The 16,750-nt window shown below is 35.2% G+C and overlaps 1 protein-coding gene across 1 annotated transcript; it reads left to right on the forward strand.

Annotated features, from left to right (window-relative positions):
* Positions 1 to 2,011: 2,011 nt before the first annotated feature.
* On the forward strand, positions 2,012 to 13,246 carry LOC133330942 (putative uncharacterized protein DDB_G0277255; the record flags this gene model as incomplete). The annotated part of the gene is made up of 2 exons (XM_061539340.1): positions 2,012 to 2,155; positions 12,408 to 13,246. Coding segments are annotated over exons 1-2 (983 nt in total), but the record flags the coding sequence as incomplete, so codon positions are not given.
* Between the last annotated feature and the right edge of the window lie 3,504 nt (positions 13,247 to 16,750).

Below are 16,750 nucleotides of genomic sequence, written 5' to 3' on the forward strand. Positions count from 1 at the left end.
ATATAGTTTCGTCCGTAAATGTATGTAAATGGTGAAACAAAATCTTTCGATTTGCACGAAATTTAGCATAGTGTACTGAACTGAGTCTTGAATGACGTGTGTTGAGTTTCGAGAAAATTGGATCAGATTTAGATATATCTCCCATATATAGTTTCGTCGGATTTTATGTAAATGGTGCACAAAAGTCCCTATATAGGTTTCGATTTGCATGAAATTTGGCATAAGGTACTGACTTATGTGTGCAAAATTTTGTGAAAATCGGTTGAGATATAAATATAGCTCCCATATATCGACGCCTCCGAAGAATAGTATGCTAAATCTGTTTTTCAGTAGAAGCTCTCAAAGTATGGAAGTTTCTTATATCTTACGTGCCATGCTAAGTACATTTCTGCTTATAATTTTGGTTTGGATTGGCCGATGATTACCAAAATTTCAGAGAATTTAAATTAAGGACCGTAGTATCTAAAAATGTAAAGAACTTTAAAACATGCTAAGTCAACTTAGCATACTATGGTTCGGAAGCGTCGATATACTTTCGTTCGATTTTATATAAATGGTGCATCAAAGTCCCTAAATATCTTTCGATTTGCAGGAAATTTTGCATAGTGTATTGAATTGAGTCAAAAACGACGTGCGTCAAGTTTCCAGAATATCGGGACAGATTTAAATATAGCTTCCATATATAGTTTCGTCCGATTTTATGTAAGTGGACCATCATATTGCCAGTATTGGTACGATTGAGACAAAATTTGACACAGAGTACGGTTTTAGTTCTGGATTGATGTATGCGAAGTTTTCTTAAAATCTTCTCTTATATGTAGTTTCTTCCGATTTTATGTAAATGGAGCACCATACAGTCAATGTTTTCCGATTGAGACCAACTTTTGCATACCGTATTGAAGTTAATAAAAATGGACATAGGTGAAGTTTTGTTGGAATCGGTTAAGATTTAGTTATAGCTCCCATATATAGTTTCGTCCGATTTTATGTAAAGATTTTATACAATTTTTTCTCGATGGTTGACAATAAATTTTCCATAAATTTTAGATTGGTATGTGTATGGGTCGTTTTAATTTAGTTCAAATATCTATGTACGCAGTTAATTTCTTCTGATTCCATAACAAAGGTCCCCCTAAGACGCTATGTGTATTCTATCAAAAGGATATTGTACATACGAGCATCTATTGTATGTACACCAAATGGTAAAGGGTATTGTCCTCCATCCGACTTTTGAACTTTCCTTACAGGTTTTATTAATGGAAACAGAAGAAAACTATTGAATTTAGAAACTTATATTAATGTTACATCTGGGAGGTTCGGTATTGAAAATGAGATATAACGGCCAATTTTTTACGTTACCCCCATATAGCAGTACCCCAAAATTCGGTATTTTAAGGCTTTTTCTTCATTTTTTAAACTAATCAGCTATAATAAGGTACTTTTGTGTCCCACTGGGTGCAAAAGTACCCTGTGCAAAGTTTTATCGCTATCGGAGAAATATTTTACATCTTTAGTGTAGCATTTAGATAAAATCGGTGGAAAATGTATATGGGAGCTTTATCTAAATCTGAACCGATTTTCACGAAATTTAGCATGCATCATTCTAGACTAGAATGATGCATGCTATTGGTTGACCAAGGACGAATTGAAACGTATAAAATCTATGTTATGACCTTGTTTTAAGTTTTATTATGTTACACCTTTTGTTTTGGTTCAACTTTAATTTTTCTCTATAGGAACACGGACAAAAATGTTAAGATTACAAACGGACTGACACAATTTTACCCTCTTCCTGACACATAGCCCATTTCAGCAACCAAACATATCAAACCAATCCCCTGTCTAAGAGCTAAGAAAAAGCAGTAGCAAAGAGAAATGCAAAATTAGACGAATCTGAAAACTTTGTGAAAAGCTAGTCCGGCAAATATACGGCCCTTAAACCATTTTTGGCAGATAAAAGCAACTGAAACAACATACAACAAAGCTCTGAATCTTTACATGAGAAGCAGCAATGAGAAAAATACAGAGGAAACAGAAGAAACCCCATAAAGAAGCTCAAAAAGCCAATGACAAGCAACAGCGGCAACAGCTAAAGGACAACTACACGAATAATAATGACGATACCAAAGTGAACGGAAACATGATGAAATTACAAGTGAAATATCCACTCAACTACAACAACGACAATAATACGAAGATATTCATCGTTGCCATCGTCAACTACTTGATGTTTGATGGGACTTTTTTTTGGGCTGGAGCTGCGATATGGCTGCATATCGCGTTGCTGACGCTAGCTGTTGTTTTGGTGCCTAAACTCTATGTCAAATGGAGACCATGCAGCTTCCAGTGCCAGTAGTGCCAGTATTCTTGCCTTCTGTATGAATGTTGGCGTAAGTGTCCTCGTGTAATGCATGTTTTCTCAATAAAGGAAAGTGTCGTAGTGTGGTTGTGGTACTTAATGGCACTTTCTTTCACTTTCCCCTCCTTCGGTTTTAAGTGATATTTTTTAAGAAATGCTGCTTATGGTGGGAAAACATGCTACTTGAAAATGGTAATAAATACAAAAACGGAATCAAAAAAGAGAAGAAAAAGCATTTAATAAAAGAAAATACTAAAATTGCACTTAACTTAATAAAAACCTATTTTATTGTGATGAGTGTTTTCTAAGGGGATCCTAACATCCTATTAAATAATTTAAGAAATACTGGAGAATATATTTTGGTACGACATTTATTATTTGTTGTGGATGGGTTAATAGTTCTATGAACAGGACCAGGAAAAGAATTTCGGGAAACCACAACGAAGGGGAATCACATATAAAGACAGTTTGATTTGGGCAGTCAGAACGACAGGGAATCATAGATAAAGACAGTTCTATGCTTCTCTTTATTGGTGATGTTTCAAAACTTCGTACTGACCTAGTATATATGGAAAGCCTGTTAATAAGGCATGGTCGCGTGTGATCTAAGTCACCACTGTTGTCATAATGAGACACCTTGTTCTTGTTCTCAGAAATCATGCTGGCGCCGCATAGCTTACATTTGACTGCCGACCAAATAGCAGTGGCTTGACCAGACGAACTGAAAAGGATGTCGAACATTACACCCAATATTTCGGGTCGGAATTTAAGGTGGTGGTAAAAGTTGTAACAGAGAATCTCCCTACCTTGGGAAATCCCTGACTCACTCCTTTGGAAATAACACAAAATCGATTCCAGGGAATGTTCTTTCAGTGCTTTACTACTACTTGTGTAATACGAAATCCATGTTGATGTTGGGCTACTAGAAAACTGCTTCTCATCGATGGTAGGAGTAGCGCCTCGAATTCCTTTCCTTCTGATGATAGCAATGAAATCAATATATACCATTCACTTCAGTTGGCATGCTTTCCATGTTTCAGTAGCGGGACCACTCTGTCTATTTTTCCGGCTTCAGGAACTATGTGGCTGTCAACGACAAATTGAGATGAATGGTATATACTTGATTCGGGGTTCATCCAGTTGATGAAGTATGAATATAGAAATTCCGTCGAGCCCACAACATGAAAGGACTTAGCATTCTTGGTAATATTTGCCACATCTTCCTTCGTAGGGTGGTACATAGCACACACCTTTTCGTTCTGTCAATCGCGGGGTGCTCTATAAACCTTCGGTTCTATAAACCTTCGGTCACACCGCATTTTTTTACCCTTTACCACACTGTGGTACAGGGTATTATGTCTTTATGCATATGTTTGTAACAGGCAAAAGAAACCGAGATAGACCTATGGATTTATGCATGTCCGTCTGTCCCTCCATGAATTTTTGTTAACAAAGTACAGGTCGAATTTATGATCCGATTTGGATTAAATTTGGCACATGTCACCTAAAATATCGTTTAAGATTAGATATAGCTTCCATATATATTTTCTTCCGATTTTACCTAAATGGTGCACCAAACTCCCAATATTGGTCCGATTGAGACAAAATTTTGCACAGAGTACTGAATTAAGTACTGATAGATGCATGCGAAGTTTTGTTGAAATCGGTTCAGATGTAGATATAGCTCCCATATATAGTTTCGTCCGATTTTATATAAATGGAGCACCATACTACCAATATTTGTCCGATTGAGGCAAAATTTTGCATAGCTTACTGAAATTACTACAGATTGATGTTCGTGAAAGTTTGTTGAAATCGGCTCAGATTTTGATATAGCTCCCATATATAGTTTCCTCCGGTTTTAAGTAAATGGAGCACCTTACTGCCAATATTTGTCCCATTGGGACAAAAGTTTGCACATCGTACTGAATTAGGTCTGGATTAATGTATGCGAAGTTTTGTTGGAAACAGTTCAGATTTAGATATAGCTCGTATACATAGTTTCCTCCGATTTTATGTAAATAGTGCACCATACTGTCAATGTTTGCCCGACAAAATGTTGCACAGCGTCCTGAAATTACTGCAGTTTGACGTCCCCGGTCTTGGTTTAAATATAGCTCGCATATATACATTAATTAATCCAGATTTAAATATAGCTCACATATATACATTAATCCCATTTTATGTAAATGGTGCACCATAGACCCTGTTATATTTGCACGATATTTTGTTGCTGAAATCGGTTCAGATGTAGTTATAGCTACCTCATATATTTTTGTCCCATTTTATGCAAATGGAGGAGCCTATGTCTGCTCGCTTTGCATGAAATATTGGATTGAAGACCTTTCAGGTTTAGATATATCTTCCATATATATTTTTATCCGATTTCATCAAAATGTTATACCAAGTAACTAAAGTTTGTCCAATATCTATGTACGCAGTTGATTTCGTCCGATTCCATTTCAATGGTCCTTCAAAGATGCTATGAATAGACATATACAGGATATTGTACAGGGTATAATATAGTCGGCCCTGTCTTTTGAACTTTCCTTACTGGTTTTGGTACGTTAATTGTGACAACCGCTCTTCCTATCACTGTCACTTAATCGCTGCCAACAATTTACTTGTTCCAATCACAATGTTGTATTGCTTTAGGTGATCTAGTCACTTTTACCTTATATGCTTGCATATTAGCCTGTTAACGTCAAAAATAAGCTCACTCACCCTTGGGTATCAGGGTCATATCACAAAGCTGCTGACGTTCATTGGCAAATACCACTGCTAGGAACTTTGGTCGTACTTCTGATATTCCTCCAGCAGAATATAGCGGCTGCAGAAAACTCCTCTCAATCACCCGAAGATCTCAAACCTTGCCAACAAGCTTTCCCATGCTTTAGGATAGTATGACACTGATGTCGGTAGGCTTATTAATTCAATACTTGTTTGAATTTCTCGTATGGATAATACTCGTTAACCCTTTGTGGCCCAATGTTGCCCACAGGCAACAAAATGTTTTAGAGCTTATATTTATTATACAGCTAGTAGATATTCATTCTTTGGATTTCCTATGTCAAGACCTGACCTGAAAAATCTAAAAATTTCAAATTTTTGGTAAAGTTATGAGCCTTTTAATACAGAGAAGAGGCCAAAAATGTGTACAGTACTAATTTATGTATACAGTCCAAATTATTTAAATCGCTTCGTATTTGAAATGTACGAATTCTGTTATCGGAATTATTTTTGATTCTTGTAAAACAGAATATAGAGAATAATCTATATTGATTTTTTCGTCGATTCTGCATTTGACTTTGTTGATATTGGGCTCAAAGGGTTAAATGTATTTCATTGCTCTGCATTTACGAGCTGTTGCATTAAAACTATAATTAAATGATAACCTCAAATAATATACCAATCATTCCAACAAAAAAAAAATCGTTAAACAATTCGATTTTTTTTTTTGTTGGAATGAAATGTATAAAAAATAGAATTGTTAAATCAATTAATCATGGACAAAAACCATTTTGGCTAAACAAACGATTATGACTTTGATATTCTTTTATTGTCTATCATTAGTTTCAGCACGTTTTCGGACATCAGCTGGTGTTATATGGTCATTAATCAGTTGTGTCCAAATAACGTGACGTCTGCCAAAAAAAGTGTGTGTGTATGTATATATGAAAATATATCAACAAGAGAAATAGAATTTTATAAATTACCAATTGATATGTATTTGATAACAAAACGATTTGTTATTTTATGTGGTTCCTCTTTTCTTCAATACCACAGCATAGTGGTCCGAAGTGGAAATAAAAATTAAATGGAAGTGGTGAAATCTTCTGAAATAAAGCGAAAGAAAAATTCTACAGGTTTCATCAGAGAACTGTAAGATTTAATTTTGATCGGAAATCATTTCCAATTCAATTTTGGGTTGACGCAATTGTCAATTGAATTTTCAAATAGAAATGACTGTGATTTTGCGTTCCTGGTTTTTGAAGGGTTACAAATATATTTGCAGAATATAAATCTTGCACCTGTATGGTTCTAGGTAAATTTCCCCATCGAAATGACTGTATTGCGGTTTTTTGTGCCATAAAATTAACATTGTACATCTATGTTTTGGCATTGTCCGTCTTCGACACCACTGTGCATGCCAAACTATTTCATAAAAACTAAACAAAGGAGTGTGACCAACGATTCATTCAATCAGTTTTATGCCTTTGTGTAAGTTATACCATTTGGAAAAAATACCAAAACAGAAAAGGGAAAATCACAATCATAAATCTTACAACAGAAAAAAAATCCGAACAACAAAAGAAATACCGGCGCCGCCACCACTTTGTGGGTAAGGCATAGAAAAAAATTAAGACCAACTTTTACGTTGAAGCATAATAGTTATTTGGGTTGGGTAGGTCTGTTGTGTGTGAATGAGAGCTTTGGCTCCAGCCAATGATATAAAAAAAAACCCAACGTATAATGAAATTGCTGCGTAATCAACACACAGTCATTATTCTCTCCTCCCTCCATCTGAAGACCTTCTTAACTCTCATACTTTAGAACATACAATACTTGGAATATCAATGACATTCTTGATATCATACCCTTCATCTTCTGTTCTTTCATTGCAATGGCTTTTGTGTGTTCGCGTAGCACACACGTCTTTTTTTGTATTCATAAGCAAAATGAAGGCAAAATTCAATGTTGTTGTTGATTTTTACTATTTCCCATTTTCCGTTTTCCATAAATGTCAATCACAAGATTTATGACGTTATGATGACAAACTCAAAAAGGCTAACACATGAATGCGTTAATGAAGTTTCAAGGATCCTGATATACATGCATATTGATTTTTGCAGTTGCCTATGTGTTTGTGTGTTTAGGTATGTGTTTATTTGTGGAATTCTTAGGGATAGAGGAATGTCAGAGAATCAGGGGAATAATTATAAATATGACTTGGCATATTTCAATGACTTTAGTTCAGCATATTATAATCGATTTTTTATGTTATTTATTGATTTATACAAATTAATATCTGATGTAGTAAAATATTTGTGGTTTAGTAAAATATTTTGGCCTTATATATTTACACCCTTCATCACACTCTGGTATAGGATATTATGTTTTTGTGCATATGTTTGTAACAGACAAATTGAAACGAGATAGGCACATGGTTCCTTTTAAGAATATGCATAGAATAACTTTCTGAGTCGATTAATGCATGTTCGTCCATCTGTACGCTATGCCAAATTTTGTGCAAATCGATGGATATATATTGGGACCTTGGTGCACCATTTACATAAAATCGGACGAAAATATATATGGGAGATATGTCGAAATCTAAACCGATTTTCCCGAAACTCACCACTCATCATTCTACACTCAATTCAGTACGCTATGCCAAATTTCGTGCAAATCGAAGGATATAAGGGGAATTTGGTGCACTACTTACCTAAAATCGGACGAAAATATATATGAGAGCTATATCTAAATCTCAACCGATTTTCACGAAATTTAACACATATCGTTCTAAACTTAATTCAGCACGCTTTGCGAAATTTCTTGCAAATCGAAGGATACAAAGGGAAATTAATACACTATTTACCGAAAATAGGACGAAAATATATATGGGAGCTATATATAAATTTGAACCGATATCCACGAAATTTAACACACATCGTTTTAGACTTAATTCAGTACGCTGTGCCAAATTTCGTGCAAATCGAAGGATATATAGGGACGTTGGTGCACCATTTACATAAAATCGGACGAAAATATATATGGGAGCTATATCGAAATCTCTACCGATTTTCCCAAAACTCACCACTCATCATTCTAGACGAAATTCAGTACGCTAAGCCAAATTTTGTGCAAATCGAAGCATATTAAGGGACTTTGATGCACTATTTACCTAAAATCGGACGAATATATATATGTGGGAGCTATATCTAAATCTGAACCGATTTTCACAAAATTTAACACACATCGTTCTAGACTTAATTCAGTACGCTATGCCAAATTTCGTTCAAATGGAAGTATATATAGAGACTTTGGTACACGATTTACCTTAAATCGGACGAAAATATATATGGGAGCTTTATCCAAATCTGAACCGATTTTCACGAAACTTAACACACATCATTCTAGACCTAATTCATTACGATGTGCCAAATTTCTTACAAATCGAAAGATATATAGGGACCGTTTACATTAAATCCGACGAAAATATGTATGGGAGCCGTATCTAAATCTGAACCGATTTTTCCCAATTTCAATAGGGTTCGTCCTTGAGCCAAATAAGTGGCCTATGCCAAATTTCATCCAATTCGGATTATAAATGCTACCTGTACTTTATTTACAATTTAACATCGACAGACAGACGGACGGACGGACATGCATAAATCGACTCAGAAAGTGATTCTATGCATATTCTCAAAAGGAACCATGTATCTATCTCGTTTCCTTTTGCCTGTTACAAACATATGCACAAAGACATAATACCCTGTACCACAGAGTGGTGAAGGGTATAATAAAATAGAGGTCGCATATAAAATCCGATTTGGATGAATGTTGAAGCTAATTTATTTGGCCCAAGGACGAACCACATTGGAATTGGTGAAAATCGGTTGGGATTTAGATATAGCTCCCATATATATTTTCGTCCGATTTAATGTAAATGGTCACCAAACACCCAATATTTGCTCAATAGAGACGAAATTTTGTACAGTTTCATCCGATGTTAGTTAAATGTTGCACCACACTCCCAATATTTGTCCGATTGAGACAAAATTTTGTACAATGTACTGTGAGAAGTCTGCGAATTTTTGTTAAAATCGGTTCCGATTTTTGTATAGCTCCAGAGATGGTCCGTCAGAAACAGTGGCGTAAATGACATACATTTTCGACGTATAATACATACGTCAGAAACGTCGGAAAACCACCAAAAACCAAATGACTAAATAGCTATTTCCATTAATCAATTTGGAAATTACGTATGCTTTACTCAAATCCATCTCAAAATTGTAAATGTTCTTCTCCAAAAAGTTAAGAATTTGTTATTAGTTCTAGTAAGGAACAGTCAGATATATGTAACAAAAATATAAAAATAATATATATATATACTTGAAAATAACTATATCTGGTAAAAATATTTAAATAAATGACGTTTACTACATTTATTAAATTTTATACAGGTATATGACGTTATCGACGTTTACACCTTTTTGACAGTCGAAAACCTACAAAATCTTCACACGAACCATCCCTATGTTCATAGATTTCTGAATGGTATGTGTATGGTTATACCCTTCACCACACTGTGGTACAGGGCAGAAGGAATAGGCAGGCAGAAGGAATAGATATAGACACATGGTTCCTTTTGAGAATATGCATAGAATCACATTATGCATGTCCACCCGTCCGTCTGTCCGTCCGACAGTCCGTCCATGTATTTTTGTGAGCAAAGTACAGTTAGCATTTATGATCCGAATTGGATGAAATTTGGCACAGCCCATTGATTTGGCCCCAGGACGAACCCTATTGAAATTGAACAAAATCGGTTCAGATTTAGATATAGCTCACATATATATTTTCGTCCGATTTTAGGTAAATGATGCACCAAAGTCCCTGAAAATCATTAGATTTTCACGAATTTTGGTGTAGCGTACGATGTGTGCTAAATTTCGGGAAAATCGGTTCAGATTTAGATATAGCTCCCATATATATTTTCGTCCAATTTTAGGTAAATGATGCACCAAAGTCCCTGAAAACCATTAGATTTGCACGAATTAAGTCTAGAATAATGTGTGCTAAATTTCGGGAAAATCGGCTCAGATTTAGGTATAGCTCCCATATATAGTTTCGCCCGATTTTAGGTAAACGGTTCACCAAAGTCCCTAAAAATCATGAGATTTGCACGAATTTTAGCATAAGGTACTGAATAATGTCTAGAATGATGTATGCTAAGTTTCGTGGAAATCGGTTCAGAATTAGATATAGCTCCCATATATATTTTCGTCCGATTTTAGGTAAATGATGCACCAAAGTCCCTGAAAATCATTAGATTTGCACGAATTTTGGCATAACATAATGAATTAAGTCTAGAATGATGTGTGCTAAATTTCGGGAATATCGTTTCAGATTTCGATACATCACGGATATATAGTTTCGCCCGATTTTAGGTAAACGGTTCACCAAAGTCCCTAAAAATCGTGAGATTTGCACGAATTTTAGCGTAAGGTACTGAATTATGTCTAGAATGATGTATGCTAAGTTTCGTGGAAATCGGTTCAGAATTAGATATAGCTCCCATATATATTTTCGTCCGATTTTAGGTAAATGATGCACCAAAGTCCCTGAAAATCATTACATTTGCACGAATTTTGGCATAGCGTAATGAATTAAGTCTAGAATGATGTGTGCTAAATTTCGGGAAAATCGTTTCAGATTTCGATACATCTCAGATATATAGTTTCGTCCGATTTTAGGTAAATGATACACCAAAGTCCCTAAAAATCATTAGATTTGCACGAATTTTAGCATAGCGTAATGAATTAAGTCTAGAATGACGTGTGCTAAATTTCGTGAAAATCGGTTAAGAATTAGATATAGCTCCCATATATAGTTTCGCCCGATTTTAGGTAAATGGTGCGCCAAAGTCCTTGAGAATCATTCAATTTGCACGAATTTTGGTACATCGTACTGAATTAAGCGTAGAAAGATGTGTGCTAAGTTTCGTGTAAATCGGTTCAGATTTAGATATAGCTCCCATATATAGTTTCGCCCGATTTTAGGTATATGGTGCACCAAGGACCCTATATATTCTTCGATTTACATGAAATTTGGCAAAGGGTACTGAATTGAGTCTAGAATGATATGTGCTAAGTTTCGTGAAGATCCCTTCAGATTTAGATATAGCTCCCATATATTTTCGTCCGATTTAAGGTAAATTTTGCACAACGTATGACATTGAGACTTGAATGGCGTTATTGGGTTTTGTTGAAATTGGTGCAGATGCAGCCATAGCTTCTATATGTATTTCGAACGGGTGTCTGATTGAGATTAAATTTTTAACTGTGCGGCGTACCGAACAGCTTGTTTCAATTTTGCTTTAAATCGTTTTCCATAAATTTGTCCCATGGTACGCAGACGACTTTAAATCTGCCCGAATGAAATTAAATTTATCATAAGTTGCAGAAAGACATGAGTATGTTTGATGATACATATGTATATATTGTACATATTGTAAGGATATATATGTACAATATACCCAAGTGGTGATGGGTATCATTTAGTCGGCCCATTCCGATTTTACTACTTTCCTTACTGGTTCAAATATCTATGTAGATCACATTTATTTGGCCCGATTCCATTTGATGAGATCATATGTCTCTTATATGAACATGATATTGTACACATTGTCATATCTTGTATTTACACAAAGTGATGAAGGGTATCCCATTCAGCAAAAAAATTGAGAGGTTATCCGTTTCCGCAGGTATTGCATATGTCTTTCAAATCTTTGAATGCACGCTCACTGCACTCGATGCTTCGGTGATTTTTTCCATAAGCATTCAAACATTTAAAAGCCACATATAGTTATTAGAAATTTTCAGCGGGGGACAGCTGACTACTGAATCATTTATCTGCGCATGAAAAACAAATGAACGAATAGATTTTGCACAAAAATAAATGAAATGGGCTCAAAAAGTTATCCTAAGTATATTTTGAAACGTAACTATGAGTATAGAGTTTTGTAGGACAAATTTAAAATTGGCTGGTACTATTATGAACAATAATTCATGAAAGATATGCATTCTATAACGAGTATTTAAGATAAGAGATTTATGAGCGATACCCAAAAAATATTTCTACAAGAAGTTTTACTGTTCTCATATATCCAATAGACTTTAAATCCAGATTTTCAATGTAAATATAATAACAATCTACTGTTCTCCCTTTCTGTTTGTTCTCTATCTCTTTCTTTACATATCCACCATCGATGCCATCAAATCTGTTAAATGAAAATAATCAACCATTTTGTCACACCAAACAGTGGAGTAAGTTACAAGTGACATGCCAGCAATTAGATTGTATGCAACGTCATGCCGAGGGGCACGGGAATTTGTGGCACAAGCAGGCAATAGTCTTAAATGAAAATCATCACTATCAGCATCAACTCCAGCAGCAACAGCAACACCACCAACAAAAGACTGACACCCATTTAACATCTACAGTATTATCATCATCAGCAGCTGCCGCGACTGGAGTTGGGCCATCGGCAACAAATACAGCTATTCTTTCGACCTCATCGTCGGCAGCAACAACAGTAACTGCATTAACGGACACGACAATGACTACCACCACAACGGCGGATGTAGAAGTTGATGCTGAAGCGGAAACATCATCGGCGGTGTTAAGTGCGGTTTCCCATGATGGATCGACAACGGCACCACCCTCATCGTGTGGCTCATCACTAATAAAAACTCCCATCAGCAGTAATGTGACAACGTTGTTGGCATCGCCTGTTGATGTGGAGCCAGTTGGAACAACACCACCACCGCAAATGGGAAGTTTGAAAAAATCTGCCACCCATTTGCCAACAGCATCAATTGCATTTAATCATCATCACCAATCCTCCTGCAACTCAGCCAATACCCTACCAGCATCTGCATCCTTAGCGACAACGTCAGTAACACATTCCAAGGTTTCGAATAGTTTGTCATCATCCTCACCGTCATCGTCATCAACAACAGCAACAGCAGCAGCAGTGGCAGCAACATCAAAGGCATCATCGGCAACCCAGCCAAAGAAACCAAACGATTGGGTTGTAATTCCGGTGTTTGCGGATATTGTTAAATTAGCACTGGCAGGACGTGAAGACTGTTTGCAGCGGTAAGTTCATTACATGCAAATCAACAACTACACACACAAACACAGAGAAACACTCGCGCACAACTACACACCCACAACGGTTTTGTAATTAGTTAAAAGTTTGTTCATTTGACGATGGGATAACGATGATGATTATATCGGAGCAGCATATGGCCTTTATATGTTTCCTGCTCCTTAATATATATCTACACCATAATCCGGTGATAGCAATATCATATAGGAAAATAATCAAATAACTGTCATGAGATTTGCTACAGGCATTACTGAGTCACCCACACACACACATGCGATATCCGGAGGAATAATTATTACATTTTTGTTTGCATTTAAAAATGAAATTTCATTAAATTCGCTTACCGCTCTATGGCAATGTTTAATATTGTTAATTAATTTTTATTATTTTTTCATAGCAAAATTTCTTGCATCAGCTTCCATGTTTCTCGAAAGTAATTCGTTATCACTTGGAGTTTTACAATAACAACTGGGGCTTACATTCAGGCCATAATATAATTAACTATGATTAGATATTAACAGAAAAGAGAGGGAGAGAATAAGAGAAAGCGAGGGAGTTTGAATTTGCATTTTAGATAATTAATGAAACTATGGAATTCAAAATATAGTACAATATTGAAGAGCGAATTATGAAACATACGCGAGGCAATTTATTTAATTGGAAAAGAAAATTCAGCTTTGTTGAGAAAATATAGTAATACTAATTACAGGATTTACATTTAAGTAAATAATGAGGAATATAATATTGCGAGCTTACATCGTTTTATATTTTTATATCATACACCACGTGGTGTGCATTCTAAATTTCTTAAATCGGTTGGGATCTTTATATAGAGATTACGTTGTTGGCTTATGAGGTAGTATCCGAAACACTAGACAAACGTCGATAATTTTTGGCAGGCTGATTGACTTTCCAATTACAACTCCAAATATCAGATTGGAGCCAATTAAGTTAAAACGATGTTAAGTTTAGCCGGTCGAACTTTTTATACCCTCCGCCAGAACGATGACATTCACAATATGTAAAATTAATGGGGGATCCTAGGAGAAAAATCATGATATAATAGCACATTGAATATATCGAAAAAAGACGTCAGGAAAATGTTATTACCAATTAAGGGTCTACACCAATATGGATCATTTTGGTTAGAGAAATAGGGTCAAAAAAAAAACCTTTCCAAAATTCCTAAAATAGCGTCCTCGGGTTAATATTAGTCATTTATTAGTTTATATACAATGAGAACCCAAAATACAAAATAACAGTCAATTTGATGAAAAACGTGTCGAAAATCCCAACAATATTGAAAATTGGGGGTATTGTTATGTGGCAGCTACCCTGAAACTCGGGTCAATATTAAAAATTTTACGGAGTTGTGCTAAACAATGAGTCACTATTGATGGGAATTCAGCAATTTAGAGGGGGGCTTTGCCGAAATATAGGCCATTAATATTGATTATAACTGCAATCTGCATAGTGGAGAGTAAAACATATTAAAACATCGTTCACTTCGGTCTAACTGTTTATAACCTCCGCCACCTTCACTTTCCATAAAAAATGCCATAAATCGATTTAGTGCTTGTTAGTTATTATGAGAAAATTGTAGGCATCCAGGTTGGAAACTTTGAATACATGAGAAGAAAAAGAAAATAAAACCAATAAGGAATGTAGTAAAGTCGGACTAGTCAGATACATTGGGCACACATAATTCTAGGCTTAATTCAGTACTCTATGCAAAATTTCGTGCAAATCGAAAGATATACTGGAGCTTTTGTGTACTATTTACTTTAAACCTGACGAAAATATATATGTCTATATAAATCTGAACCGATTTTCACGAAACTTAACACACACCATTCCCGACTTATAGTACGCAGTGCCAAATTTCGTACAAATCGAATGATATATAGGGACTTTGGTACTCCATTAACATTAAATCGGACGAATATATATATGTGATATATGTCTAAAATGAACCGATTTTCAGGAAACATAGCTCAAAGCATTCTAGACTTTATTCAGTTCGCTGTGGCATATTTCGTGCAACTCGAATGGTATATAGGGACTTTGGTACACCATTTCAATTAAATCGGACGAAATTATATATGGGAGCTACATCTAAATCTGAACCGATCTATGCCAAATTTTATGCACATCGAATGATATATAGGGACTTTGGTACTACATTTACTTTAAGGGGACACCCCCACCCCCATACGCCGGTGTCAACGAAAAAATATATGTAAGCTATGTGAACCGATTTTCACGAAACTTAACACATATCATTCTAGACTTAATTCAGTACGCTATACAAATTTTCGTGCAAATCAAATGATATATAGGGACATTGGTGCACCATTTACTTTAAATCGGACAAAAATATATATGGGAGCTATATCTAAATCTGAACCGATTTTGACGACATTTAACAAACATCATTCTAGACTTAATTCAGTACACCAGGCAAAATTTCGTGCAAATCCAATGTAATATGGGACATTTTTTGCACCATTTACATTAAATCGGACGAAAATATATATGGGAGCTATATCTAAATCTGATCTGAGTCATTTATTTGGAGCTGTGCCAAATTTCATTCAATTCGAATCATAAATGCGACATGTACTTTGTTTACAATTTAACATGGAAAGACAGACGGACATGCATAAATCGACTCAGAAAGTGATTCTATGCATATTCGCAAAAGGAACCATGGGTCTATCTCGTTTGGCTGTTACAAACATATGCACAAAGACACAATACCCTGTACCACAAGGTATTAAGTTTATATATATATATATATATTAAATTTGCAATCCATTACTATATTTCTCAACTTGTGAAAACATCTCCCCTTCATTTCAATTTCCCCCAAAAATATTTAGAGTCATCATTGGTTCTACAAATTACAGAATAAACAAATTCAGCAGTAACGAAAAAAATTGTGGTTAAACTAAAAGCATTTATATTGTAATGTGTGTTTGTTTTTCGTCTCTTTTTTACAAAAGCATACATACACACATACAGTGAGTGTAATAAGTATTTTGCCTCGATACAAATTTGAAAAATTTCTGATATATACGCCTAAAGCCAGCGTACCAAAGATGTAAAATGAATTATGTATGATAGAATATGTTTGTGGACATATTTAGATCTTATTTCTGCAAGAATCACTGCGAAAGGCCTATTGGCCTGGAAGATATCGGTCAAAATCTATACCAACCCAAAAATGATTATCACAAAAAAGTATTTTGCTTTTTATTATTATTTTTGAAAACAACTTTATATAACACACGCTTTGCTTTTTTATAGTTACTATTGCGGGTATCCACATACTAGAAGCGATTTGGCGTCGATTCCAATAAACCACGGCATTTTTCCGCGAATATTTTCTCACATTTACGTTCAATACATTCTCCAGCAATATTTCATTTAATATTTGGTAATTTATCGTCCTCATCTCAAAATGAGAGTATTAAATATAGTCGTCGCGG

Source organism: Musca vetustissima, unplaced genomic scaffold, assembly GCF_032173495.1.
Source record: "Musca vetustissima isolate MV318-11 ecotype Yass unplaced genomic scaffold, APGP_CSIRO_Mvet_v1 utg40282, whole genome shotgun sequence".
Classification (NCBI taxonomy): domain Eukaryota; kingdom Metazoa; phylum Arthropoda; class Insecta; order Diptera; family Muscidae; genus Musca; species Musca vetustissima.